Below are 13,827 nucleotides of genomic sequence, written 5' to 3' on the forward strand. Positions count from 1 at the left end.
GAAGATCTGAAGGAGGGCATGGCAACCCACTCCAGTATTCTTGCCTGGAGAATCTGGCAAGAGGAGTCTGGAGGGCTACAGTACATAGGGTCTAAAAGAGTCAGACACCACTGAAGGGACTTAGCATGCACTGGATCAGAAAAAACTTAAGGTATCTTATATGATTTCCAAATCCCTGCCAGAAAAGGAAACAAAAATGCATGTGAATCACTGGATAGCATCACACAATTTCTTAAACTTTGTGGTTCTACTCTGTAACTTCACCGAGGTGGTTTTCGAACCCCTCCTTGGACTGCACACTTTTTTTTACACCCTCCTCCCCCCTCACCCCCCTGCAACACACACACCAAAAAAACCCAGAAATACAAAAAGAAAGTAAAAGACAAATCGCAACAGTCCTTTAAATCCCGTTAAAACATGGAGACTTTCCCCATCTCATTGTTCATCAATCCATGTTCCCAAAATATTTTCATTCATTTTATAGTTCTCATGCCATTGTGTATTATAATCATTCGACTCCTTGACGTTTATTTGCCTTGAACTTCATCCAGGACTCTGGGGACTTCGTGGTTTAATGTGGGCGCGGGACGGAGGTCTGGCATTTAGAAGGCCCTTTACCCACTCCAGCCCATATGACTGTTGGGCCCCGGGCAGAGGGCTCTGTCGGAGTGGGTAAGCCGGTCGCCCTCCCCATCCCCAGCCCTCTGATCGGTGGCTGTCCCTCCTGCCTCTCTCCTCTCCTTGTCTTTCCACATTTTTGGTGGCTTGGCTCCTGCTTCTGGTGGCTCCTGCAGCCTGGTAGGCTACAGTCCACGGGGTCGCAAAGAGTCGGACACGACTGAGCGACTTCGCTTTGCTTCACACACGGATGTGTAACCGCAGTGAAGCTGTGGCGTGCGGTCGCACGGAAACAGAAATAAGCGTTTATTCGGAAAAGCTTTCGGGAACAACGACAGCACATATGACAATGATACCGAGTTGTGTAATAAAGATGTGAAAACAAAACCACGGCTCCGCCTCAATTTACTACTACAATCTTGTCATTCACGAGCGGTGTCTCGTTCCCTTCGGTCCTCAAACCCGAGCTCAAACCAGGCTGGGTCTGGTTGGCCAATCGGAGCACAACCTCCCGTAGTCGCGAGGACTCCTCCAGCCAATGAGAGACGTGGGCGATTTGATGGGGTGAGAAGTCCTGAACTGAACTGAAGTCCTCCCCACCCGCGGAGGAATCCTGGGGGCGTGGTGGTGCGTTAGCCGAGGCTGAAGTTTGATTTGCAAGTGAGCGATCAGCAGCCTTAGAAAGGATACGCGGTCGGGTGGGAGAAGGAGAGGTCGTGGGCGGGGCAGTGGAGCTAGAGTCAGCCAATGATTGACGCGCTGCTCGCAGGAACGAACGATAGGTCACCAATGGCGGCACGGATGTGGTGCTGTGGGCGGGGCTTAGGCTCAATGGGGCGCCGGAGGCGCGGGGGTGGAGCGCAGCGCCCATTACTGTCGTCTTCACCGTCACCGCCGCGCGTCTTCCTGGATCCATTCATTCGTTTTTTTTCATTCACGAAGGTAGTGAGGCCTGGTTGAAAGCCATGGAGAGCGTTTTGCCTGCCACCGGTTTCCTGTACTGGGTGGGCGCCGGCACCGTGGCCTACCTGGCCCTGCGTATCTTGTGCTGGCTCTTCACGGCCGTTCGGGTCTGGGGTTTGGGTAACGAGTCGGGGGTCGGACCGAGGCTCGGTGAATGGGCAGGTGAGTCGAATCCCGCGCCGCCCTCCCCCTGACTCCTGCTGCGGCTCGCGCGGCTCTGGGCCTGGCCTGGCTCGCGCTGACCATTTTCGGGCCCGGCGCTTGGCCTTCGCGTCCCCAGCTCCCCTCTCCTCCTTTCTGAGCCTGCTGCGTCTTGCGTACCCGCTTGTCCCCCATTACGTCGCCTGGCCTGCTTAGACTTGTAGTAGAGTTTTTAAATACTAAACACACTGCTGGCTTAACTCAGCGAATCTAAAGTGCCGCTTGGGTGCGGGAGAAATCTGGCTTTAACTCGCTGGGGCTTGTGCCTTTTAAGCCATTCCGGGTCCAGGGAGTTAGTTGTCTTGCTGGTTGCTTCCTCAGTCACAGGCTACCTCTTAGGAGAGTTATTGAAACAAAAAGTCTTTGGCTTGAATACAGGCCTTGTGCTCAGAATGAAAAGCATTCTGTTGCCTTTTGGGGGTCGAGGGTGGAGAAAGGACAGAATTTCAGAAGTCTTTCTGCTCTTTGGAACCTTGGATTCGGCCTATTTCATATAATTAAAAAAAATTTTTTTTAAGAAAATTCTTGGCTAAACTCCTGGAGTCCTAATGCCTAGCAAGAATTATTGTTTCTTCGAGATGGTAACTCTTCATGTAGAAGTCAGAAATGCCTTCTGCAGAAGATTTGCAGCAAAGTGTTCCCACAGAGAGTGAGCTAAACAAACCTAATCATAGTTTCACCAGTTAGGATGTCTGGTTTACGATTCCTCTAGGCAAGAATTCTGAAGATATAAGGGAAAGGTCAGACTAGAGAAGTTGGGAAAATTCCACAGGAAAGTTTTGCTTTTTTCCATTTCTGCCTTTTTTGTTGATTTTCTTTCTCGATGTGTTGTTTTTATTAGCTTTTTTTTTTTAAACCAAGTGATATTGCCATTCTCCAATTATTCATTCTGCTGTTTTATTATTGATTTGTAAAATTATGATTGGTTTTATATATAATTCACAGAGCGTTTTGTTGAATTTTGGGCTGGTTAGGGGTTGCTTTCAGGCTAGGCTCAAATAAGGTATATAAATAATGTTACTCTGTATTAACTTCACTCACTCAAACATTTCAACAACTTAGTAGGAAAAACATAAATTAACCTTTTGGAACTGCAACAAAAAACATCTCAAGTAGGAATGAATAAGCATCTATTAACATAATAAATATTTTTAAAACTTACTGTTTTTTCATCATTGAAAAAGCAAGTGAAGTGCTCAACGTTGTTATAATCAAGATTATAATTTCACTGTTGATAAGCCTGAGTTCTTGGTTGTCTGGTTTGGAAAACTTGTTGACTTTTGAAATAGTGGAATAAGACTCCAGTGTCTTAGAAAATCATACATGAAGATGCATAAGTTTTATAGTTTGTAATTAAAGACATGGTAATAATTTTTTTTTAATTATCTAAAATTGACGACAGTGGCTGGTAACTTAAATGATCTAAGTCATCTATATAATAATCCATAGTAAAAGCCAACTGTTGTGACCTTGTCATTTCATGAGTAATATTTATATTGAAAAGATTTGACCTCAGAGGAAGGATTTTGATAAATTAAGGGCAGTATTTAAAAGATTAGAAATGAAATTTGAACTCGAACACTGGTAATCTAGCAGAGAGGATCATAAAGTGAAATATTATCCAGTTTACTTGTTGGGAAATTTCTCTTTTTTAAATACCTAAGTAGAAGAAATGCACAAGTTGTTATTTGTAACAACAATGTTACAATGTTACACTACATGTAACATTACTTACCTGTGGTGGCCTGAATCTTAAAATACTTTGTCCTTTATCTCTGCAAATTCAGGGAGTCTTTGGGAAACAAAATGATTTGGAAAACAAAGCAGCAGACATGATATTTGAGTAATTAGGGTTCAGTTGTAATTAAAAACAGGTGATTTGTTCAACGGAGTATTAGGGTAACCATGCCAGGGCTCCTGTGCCTGTGGCCCTGAAAGCCAAATGGACAGCTGGTGTTTTCAGCACAATGAAGGTTTATCTGGGGCTTCCCTGGCGGCCGTGGGGGTAAGGAACCTGCCTGCCAGTGCTTGAGACGTAAAAGATGTGGGTTCGATCCCTGGGTCGGGAAGATCCCCTGGAGGAGGGCATAGCAACCCACTCCCATATTCTTGCCTGGAGAATCGCATGGACAGAGGAGTCCGGCAGGCTGCAGGCCACAGAGTCATGAAGAATCGGAGGCAACTGAAGCAACTCAGCAAGGAAGCGGCAGACGGGTGTGGGAGACAAGTCTCAGATCCACTCTGACTTTGTGTTTAGAGTTTTTCTGTGTGTTTTGGTTTTTTTTTTTTAAGTGGCTGGGATTAATCATCATCTAGTGACATTTCCATGACATTTCCTAATCATAATTTCGGGAGTCAGGGTGTCTGGTTTACGATTCTCAGGCCAGGTGGTCCATGGCACAGGAGTCTGTGAGCTCTCCTCGCCCTGGAGGAACAACTTGAGTTTGTACATTAATGATATTGACAACAGCAGTTTCAGTATATGAATGATGTTAGCAACAGTGATTGTAGTCTTCTGACTGTGGTTGATTGGTGTTCAGTTAGCGCAGGATTGAGGTAGAAGGGACCAGAAAAGAAATAAAGTTTTGGATAAAGAGATTAATCATAAACTCAGTAAGGGAGCTTGGTTTTAGGGAGTCTCGCTGTCATTAGGGAGGCATTGTCTGCTTTCTAATACTGATGTTTGTTTAACATCTTCCTCTCCTTAACCAATTATTTTTAAGTATTATATAACAATGTGTGTTGTGTTGGTGGTATATTTTTATACTTGTCATGCTTAAGTCTCTGCATGTGAGTATGTTTAATTCCTGCCCCTGCCCCTTAGATTTTAGAATCTGAGAGGCAGGGACTGTGGGTCCTCCTTTTTTGTTTTTTTTCCCACAGTAATTGGCACATTGATCAGATACCAGTTCTTCTAAACTTAAAAGCTTGGAAAATCCCTGAAGTACAGTTGGACTTTGCAGTCCATAAAAATACTCCAGACCATAGATTCCTTAGTCTAGTGGGTTTTTAAGACCGCATGTTACCTGGCCCATCCTCTAACTTATCTCCTTCATCTCCTAATCAAGAGCTGGGTCATCCCTTCCTTCCTTCTCTCCAGTCACAGTCCCGCGCAAGTAAATCACTGATTTCGCTAGGTCTCTAGCGGGTGAGTTTAGCCAGTTTAGCAGATAAGTCTCTCTTGCCTGTTGTTGTCATGTGATCCGTTCTGTATTCCTTCCGAGAACAAAGAGTCCTGTGAAAGTAGAGTTTCCAGTTGTTTGAAAATCTCTGTAGCAAGTTATGAAAAGAAGATGGCTAACAAAGGTGATCAGGCCTATCAGTTTCCTGAATGTCAACAGGAAGTTTGTTACACTTACCAAGCTGAACCTCCAGAGAGTCACTAAACCCATTTGAGAATGCCAGAGTGATAAACCTGGCACTTTGACCAGAGTGAGAATGAAAGTAGTGCTGGGTATTTTTGTTTGTTTGTTTGTTTTTTTAGAGCAGGGCAGGTGATAGAAGGCTGAGAAACAGATGAACTTAGTCATAAAAGTTCTTAAAAATATTTATTCATTTTGCATTTCAGCTCTGAAAAGGAAGTCTGTAGGCCTAAATGAACAGTCTCCAGATGGGAGTTGGCAGTGTGCTGTGTGCTCAGCCGTGTCCACCTCTGTGCAACCCCATGGACTGTAGCCTGCCAGACTCCTCTGTCCATGGGATTTTTCGGGCAAGCATACTAGAGTGAGTTGCCATTTCCTTCTCCAGGGAATCTTCCCGACCCAGAGATTGCAAATGCATCTCCTGTGTCTCTTACATTGCAGGCAGACTCTTTACCTGCTGAGCCATCCGGGAAGCTCAGGGGCAACCTTAAAGCACTCAGGCTCGAGCTATGTAAGAGATGGCAGGTGCAGCTGGAGGATGTGACCTAAAAGCATGTCCTAGTCTTATTTGGAGGAAAAACCAGAGAGGATGGTTTCCTGGAATTAGAAATTCAGCCTCTGAACTCTGAGCTGTTGCCTCTAACCTTACACCAGTCTCCATTGTCTCCTGCTTCATGTTTTTTCCCCCACCCCCTTGTTCTTCCTTTCTATGCAATATTAAGTTTCCTCTAAAGGGTCAAATGTGAGACCTCAGAGACTCAAACCTAGACTTGGAGTCTAGCTCCTCCTCTGTACTTACTAGAGTGTAGCACTGAGTAAAGTAGTGGATACCTGGGAATCTCACTTTCCTCATCTGCAAAATGGGGATAATACTGGTGCCTGTTTCATAGTATTGTTGTAAAGGGTAAGTGAGAATACTTGCTCTATGTAAAGCAGATGGTGCAGTGCCCTTGTATATAAATGCTTGATAGCTTATTGTTACTAGGCCAGTAGTCATGTATAGATGTGAGAGTTGGACTAGAAAGAAAGCTGAGCACAGAAGAATTGATGCTTTTGAACCGTGGTGTTGGAAAAGACTCTTGAGAGTCCCTTGGACTTCAAGGAGATCCAAACAGTCCATCCTAAAGGAGATCAGTCCTGGGTATTCATTGGAGGGACTGATGTTGAAGCTGAAACTCCAATACTTTGGCCACTTTATTCGAAGAGCTGACTCATTTGAAAAGACCCTGGTGCTGGGAAGGATTGAGGGCAGGAGAAGGGACCAACAGAGGATGAGATGGTTGGATGGCATCACCGACTCAATGATGAGTTTGGGTAAACTCCTGGAGTTGGTGATGGACAGGGAGCCTGGCGTGCTGCGGTTCATGGGGTTGCAAAGAGTCGGACATGACTGAGCAACTGAACTGAACTAGTAATACTGTTAACCTTAGTAGCATTATGTACCTATCGCTTTAGCTAATTGACAATATAAGGCTTAGTAAGAAAAAATTAATAGCTGGTTGACTCCAGAAAACTGAGATTACCTTTACTACTGCAATTGAGAGTGTTGAGCTTCAAAACCTATTTTCTGTTTATTTTTGTTGGTTGAGGAAATTTATTTCTGTTTCAGAAAAAAATTATTGAAAAATTTAGTGAATAGAATATATGGGTAAGTGGATTTGAATAAGTCAATTCCATTGTCTTTAAACTCATTTGTAGGTAAAGGATGAGTTAAAAGAAATTTAATAGTGTGTCTTTGGGCTGCTATACCAAAATACTGTATATTCAGTGGCTTAAACAACAAACATTTCACTCAGTTCTGAAGTCTGGGAAGTCAGATCAAGGTGCTGGCAGATTCTGATCTGGTAAGTAACTGCTTCCCGGTTTATAGATAGCTGTCTTCTTGCTCTATCTTTCCGTGACAGAAGGGGCCAGGGGGACTCTCTGGGGTGTCTTGTAAGGGCACAGATAGCATTTGTTAGGGCTCCACCCTCATGACCTAATCACCTCCCAAAGACCCTCACCCCCAATACCATCACATTCAGGGGTTAGGATTTCAACGTATATATTTTGTCCCTAACATAGGAATGTCTCCAATATAGGGATTTCCCTGGTGGTTCAGACGGTAAAGCATCTGTCTACAATTCAGGAGACCTGGGTTTGATCCCTGTGTTGGGAAGATCCCCTGGAGAAGGAAATGGCAATCCACTCCAGGACTATTGCCTGGAAAATCCCATGGACAGAGGAGCCTGGTAGGCTACAGTCCATGGGGTCGCAAAGAGTCGGACACGACTGAGCGACTTCACTTCACAACATAGGAATTCAGTCTGTAGCATAGATCCTTCATTCCATTTCTCTCCTGCTCATCTATCATGAAAATAAAAATACTGAAATATTATACCAGTTTGTATCTCTGCCTTCTGGAATAGATGGTGATTAAGGCAGGGAGGGTGGGTGGAGAGTGTGATTCAACACTCTTCATTTGTCTATCCACTGCCCAAATCCTCTTTGAGTTCTGGCCAGGGACCAGGGGGATGGCCAGCAGGAATGAAGAACAAACTGCCCTGTAAAGTGGTAGGAAAGCAGAAACACTTGGTTCTGTGGCACCTTGTGTAAGAACGTCAGAGAGATGTCTGACCTGAGATCTGAAGGGAAGTGAGGAGTAGCAGACAGAGCAGGGGATCAGCAGGTGCTAGGCTCCTGAGCTGCAAAGAGCAGGGTCCCCTTAGAATAAGACCTGAGCGCCTGGAGCCAAAAAAGCGTAGGCCTGATTTACGATGGGAGTGGAGTAGGGGTGAAGGGGCCAGTGAGCAGGGCAGTTTAAGAACATGGAAAACAGTTGTGGGATTTTAAGCAGAAGGGTAATGTTGAGTTGGAATTTTACTTTTCATTCATTTGGCTGTACCCGGTCTTGGTTGTGGCACGCGGGATCTTTAGTTGCAACCTGCACGCTCTCAGTTGCTGCGCGTGGGATCTAGTTCCCTAACCAGGGATTGAACCTGGGTCCCCTGCATTGGAAGCGTGGAGTCTTAGCCACTGAACTTCCAGGGACATCCCTGAGTTGCAGCATTTAAATTTTTGCTTCTGTGATCTTTCCGAAGCTGTTGTGGTGCCACAGAGATAGATCAGTGCACATTATTCAGATAATCTCCATTAAAATTGCTTTTAAAAAGGCAAAATCATACTTTATAGTCAGGGAGGCCATTTCTGTGCACTTTCTGCTTATCATCTTTCAAAGACTATGTCTCCCTGGGGGATATCTAATCACCGTGGTGTGGGAAGTGCTACTCTTAATCAGGGACTGGCTGATAAGATTGCTGAATGAACCTGGAAACCAGGTCATTGCTTTCCCGCGGTCACTCCATAGAACTGAGGTGTGATAGTTGAGAAGCCTGCCTATGTCAATCTCAGAGGGAATGCTTTGTTTTGTTATTGATTTTGTCTGGGGAAACAATGCGTTTGCCCAGTTTCTTAACTGGCAGTGCTAGGGAGACTATCTAGTTTCTGAAAAGTTATCCTTGCTGGTGTTAAGTGAAGTTATTTCTAGTTAAATGATGTCGTCATTGCGGAAAGAGAGGAAAGGCAAGAAAAGAGGAAAGTCTTAAAAAAAAAAAAAAAGATTTTGAACCATTACTGCCTCTCAAGAGTGTGACAGTGGGTAACAGTAGCGCTAAGGGGAGGTTTGGCTTTGGGGTCAGTGCAATGTGAGCTTTGCTACTTGCTAAGCTGTTTGACCTTGGGCAAAGATTGCTAACCTCTGAGCATAACTTCCTTCATCTATTAAATAGGGCCAATAACTTTTGGGATTATTATGACAATAAGATGATAATGAGGGTCTCATGTAACCTTTTGTGTGTTTTTATGGGTATCAAGGAACACATATTTAGGGCATCTTTATTTGTACGCATTGTTCTTATTTGATAAAAGGGGACTGTTGAAACCACAGAATAATGTAGGTCACTCAGCAGATAAACTGTTGGACGTCTGAAGCTGTGAATAGATCAGTTACGAGGTGATTCATGCCACTGCAGGAGAATTCTTTGCTTTATGGAAAGATTTACCACCATCTTGGTTTACCAAAATATGGTTCCCATTAGTGAACGTAAGCTATGATGGACTTAGAAAAATCTGGTCCTATGCAACTTTTCAATGACATTTGTAAAAACCTTAGGTCATCTTCGACTCTTCTTCTGGCACCCATGTACAGTCTGTAAGAGGACCTTGTTGACTTTAACTTCAAAATACCCAGAATCCAGTTTCTTCTATCACTCTGGCGTAAGCTACCAAAATCTCTTATCTTGATATAATAACAGCCTCCTGTCCCTGATTCCATCTTGCTTCCCCTATAATTGTATCTTAAAGAGCAGCCAGGGAACCTGAAAAGCTCTAGTCAGATCATCCTTGTGGTTGACAAGGCTTTTGACCACCTGCCTCCTGCCTTCTTTCACCTCTCCTCTCTCCCCATGTTTTGTCTCTCCCTCCCTCCTTTCTAGCTGCACTCTCTTTCTCCTTGAGCTCGATTCCTTAAACATGCTTGGCCTCGCTGCTTTGACCTTTGGGTATCTTTTCTTCTTGAATGCTCTTCCCCAGATGTCCGTTTGGCTGAGCCTTCTTCCTTCCTTCTAGTCTTTACTCAGATATCACCTTCTCAATGAAACCTTCCCTTCTACCTTTAAACCAACGATCCAATCTCCTCCATGCCCCTTCTGACCCTGTTAGCCTGCTCTACTTGGGCCTGATGCCATAGCGTTTATCACCATCTCCTGTTCTGGAGGTGGTGTTCATTTCTGATGTTTCTTGTTTGTCTACTCCTGTTAGAGTGGCAGCACCATGAAGACAAAGATCTTTTTTGTTCACTTTTATATCTCCAGCACCTAGAACAGAGCCTGCACACAAACACTAATACTTACTTATTGAATGAATTAAAATATTCAGGTACTCCAGTGTTTTTGAGGGATAATTTTTTTTTTGTGGGGGGGGGGATTCTCTTCTCTTTCTACATTCTCTTTTTAGTTATAAATCTAAGAGCTATTAGTGGTCTCCCCACCTCTAAAAGTGAAATTATTTAGTCTAAAAACAAAATACAGACTATAACCTCAGGGAGGTGTTCTCATAGTAGAGACCCTGGAGTCAGACTGCCCAGAATGACTTTCTGTGTCCCAGACATCCCTGTACTCAGCTGCATCTCTCTGCTCCTGTGTCCTTTTGTTCGTGCAAAGACATTCAGTGGTTCAGCGGTTGTTGAATGTTGTTCTCTGCCTAGAGTGATTTTTCTTCTGTTGTTCACTCTTCCTTCCTCCTCCTGTTCATGCACTTCTCAGAGTCCAGATTCTGAATGTTTCTGTGCAGCTGCCCGGATGGAAGCCATCATGTACTTTTGGAATTCTAGTAGCTCTTGTATTATCCTTTTTTGTGGGCTTTTCCACACTTAACCTTTTTAGTTGTTTGTGTGTATGTGCGTGCACCTGTGCATACATGCATGACTTTGTTCTGAACTATAAACCTGTCAAGAGTGTACAATAAATTATATGCAGTGAATGAATATATTTTCTTTGAATTGTATTTTGACGGGGGTGGGATGTTTTCCATTTTGTGGGTTATATTTTGCAAAATAATTTGTACACCTTTTTTTCTCTTTGTTTTAAAACCTGAAGTGATGCCTTAAAAGCAGGTTGAAATTAAACCAAGGCTGACTAGACAAAGATGGGTTATTGGATTACTGCAGCAGAGCTGGGATAACAGTTTTGAAAGTGTGAAATGCAGTGAGAGCAAAAAGATGTCTTTGTGTGTGTGTGTGTGTGTGTGTGGTGCTCAGTTGATAAATCATGTCGGACTGTTGTGACTCCATGGTCTTTAGCCTGCCAGGCTCCTCTGTCCGTGACACTTTTCAGGCAAGAGTACTGGAATGGGTTGCCACTTCCTTCTGCAGGAGATCTTTTCGGTTCAGGGATCGAACTTGCATCTCCTGCATTGGCAGGCAGATTCTTTACCAGTGAGCAACCAAGGAAACCTATCCTGTGTAGCATAAGTAATAAACTAATCTCTTTTTATACATGTGTTATAAAACCAACCACTCTGCCAGATTTAATAAACATTTCAGTATTAATAAAAATTTGGTAATGTATTTATTATTTAAACCCTATATATATATATATATATATATATATATATATATATATATTTTTAACCTCCTTTCGTCTGCACCACGTGGCTGTGGGATCTTAGTTCCCTGAACCAGGGATTGAACCCAGGCCTTCAAGTCCCAATCACTGGATCACCAGGAAAGACCCCTCAAGTCTTTAAAAATTGTTACAAGTAGGCTTTCCTTTCATAAGAGAGTCTTTCCCAGTGAAGATTTTAGTAAAGTTTGCTAATTCGTGAAGCTGAGAGGAATCAGTGAAAAAATTGAATTCTAGGATGTATCGACCAAAATGTAGTTTTGTTATTTCAGAGGCCTGATAAAATGAACCCACACCTTCTACAGACCTTTTGGGGGACTTTGGACTGAATTTCCTGGAATCTCTCTTTGGTAGTAAAGGCATTGAGTGGTCAGTGTATATAGTTAATAACCGCTAGAAAGTTAACCACAGACCATTGAGTACATGCATTTTTTTCCGCCTTGGAAAGAAATGAATACTGCAGGTGGTTGATCATCTGCAGAAGGTTAGTTGGCCATTTTCTGAGAAACTGGAGAAACGTGAAAAATCGTTAAGAGACTAATGAGAGAATGACGGAACCGGAAGGACCTCTTCCGTTGAACTATTAGGGAAAGAAGCTGGAAGAGGCCAGACGATCATGCAGCCTTTCGTGTGTTTTTATGGGTATCAGGGAACATGATAGAGAATATCTAGGCAAGAAGATCAGTGGCAAAGGGCAGAAAATGGGGGATACATCAGTGGTGGGTTGATTAAAAGCAGTGGATAGGAGTGGAGCTTCCTAGTGGTCCAGTGGTATAAGACTCCACTGCAGGGGTCACGGGTTTGATTCGTGGTCGGGAAACTAAGATCTGACATGCTCAGCAGCCAAAAACAAAAAAAAAGTATCTAAAAAAACTAATGGTAGGAGTGATGAGCAGCAGACTCTGACAGCAGAATCGATTTGTGAGGGATGAATTAAGAGAGGAAAACTCGTAAGGAGGACCAGCAGAGGCGGGTCACAGCAAGGGTGTTGGCGAAACTGAACTCCATCACACATTTCCACCGCTGGTGTGGGGCATAAAGCCTTCTGTGTACAAGAGCCTGAATTCTGAAGAAACACCACGTCTCTGTAGCCCGGAGGATACCATTATTTCCTGTTCTTGGACAGGAATGCCTTGTAATGTCCTTGTAATGCCTACTTGGACATTAAGATAGGGGGACTTCCTCATTGTATGTGGTGCTTCAGGCCAAGTGGATCGATCCAGTATGTCTTATCTATAGCCTTGGCTGCGCCTCTAGCCTTAACTACAGATGACGTTGATGCCACTAAATTGCCAAGGAAATATTATATAGGTTTTAGGATATGCTTCTCAAGATGGCCAGGAAAGGGTACATACAGTCTCCTTTAAAAATTTAAATTCTAGTTTTTAAAGTTCCCTTAACCCTCCTGGTATGTTACAGAAAAAAAAACCACCCCTGATTCTCCAGATTGATTTTACTGTAATGCCTGGTGGTAATTGCTCACTACCAAACTCACTTCCAGTGAAAATGTTGCCAAGCTTGCTTTAATGATCACTGAAACTCCCATCTTGTCACATCAACGGAGCTAATAAAGTAAACAAGCTCCCCTAATCTTGCACATTCAGTCTAATAATTTTGCTATGGAACAGGGAGCAGCTGCTTATCTGTGTGTTCCAATACCTATCATTGCCTGTCTTGAGAAAGGAGGGGATGATCTCCTTATAGATAAGGGAGGAAAAAAAAAACCCCACAGCAGGTTAGACAATGATGTTCACACATTCTGAATTAGAGGAGGCTGGATTAATGAAATTTTACCATAATGATGACATCTCAATTTACAAATTGCTTTTGCAAATTTTCTCAGCTGATTTCCATAACCAAGTCATATACCAAGACCAGAGGGAGCTGCGGTGACTGTAAGGAGTGTTACGCAGCTAGTAAATGACAGAAGAAACTGGATCCATGTGTTCCAACTCCAGGCTCCTGCCAAAGTTCCTGATGAGGGTGATTTTAAGACAGTTTGCAGTACCTGTCCAACAGCTAATATGTCCGAGACTTCCTCAAACGTTACCCGAAACTGAAAGGTCTATTTCTACCGTATTTTCATCATGACGGTATCCATGAGACATAAGAATCAATTGGATGTGCTTGTTAAAAATAGAGCCTAGGGCTCCACTCCAGACCCACTCAATGAAAATCTCTAAGAAAAGAACTTGGGGAAACGTATTTTTTTTTAAAAAAACAAATTAAGTTGATTCTTAAGCTCATGCGTTTTGGGAAGCACTGGGCTGAGATCTGGCTAATCTTGGAAGAAGGCAGTGGGTTATACATGCAGGCTTTTTAGCCAGATAGCTATTCTTAGTACCAGGGCTTGGTTTATAATAGTGTTAAAACTTCCAGTGATTTCTGTACTAAATATTTACATGTAATTTTGACAGTTAAATAGAGATTCTATTTTAGGCTACTTCTGTGTTTGTGCATTCAAAATAGATTAGGAAAAAAGCAAACTGAACTAGAAACTTCTGTATGTTGTTGTGCAATGAGAA

The 13,827-nt window shown here is 43.2% G+C and overlaps 1 protein-coding gene across 1 annotated transcript in view; it reads left to right on the plus strand.

The window, feature by feature from the left end:
- Positions 1–1,448: 1,448 nt before the first annotated feature.
- HSD17B12 (hydroxysteroid 17-beta dehydrogenase 12) overlaps positions 1,449–13,827 on the plus strand; it is a 169,039-nt gene continuing 156,660 nt past the window's right edge. The window contains exon 1 of the mRNA XM_004016421.6: positions 1,449–1,743. Within this exon, the coding sequence (XP_004016470.1) occupies positions 1,584–1,743 (160 nt within the window). The 5' untranslated portion in view covers positions 1,449–1,583. The remainder of the gene's footprint in view (positions 1,744–13,827) is intronic.

Source organism: Ovis aries, chromosome 15, assembly GCF_016772045.2.
Source record: "Ovis aries strain OAR_USU_Benz2616 breed Rambouillet chromosome 15, ARS-UI_Ramb_v3.0, whole genome shotgun sequence".
Classification (NCBI taxonomy): Eukaryota; Metazoa; Chordata; class Mammalia; order Artiodactyla; family Bovidae; genus Ovis; species Ovis aries.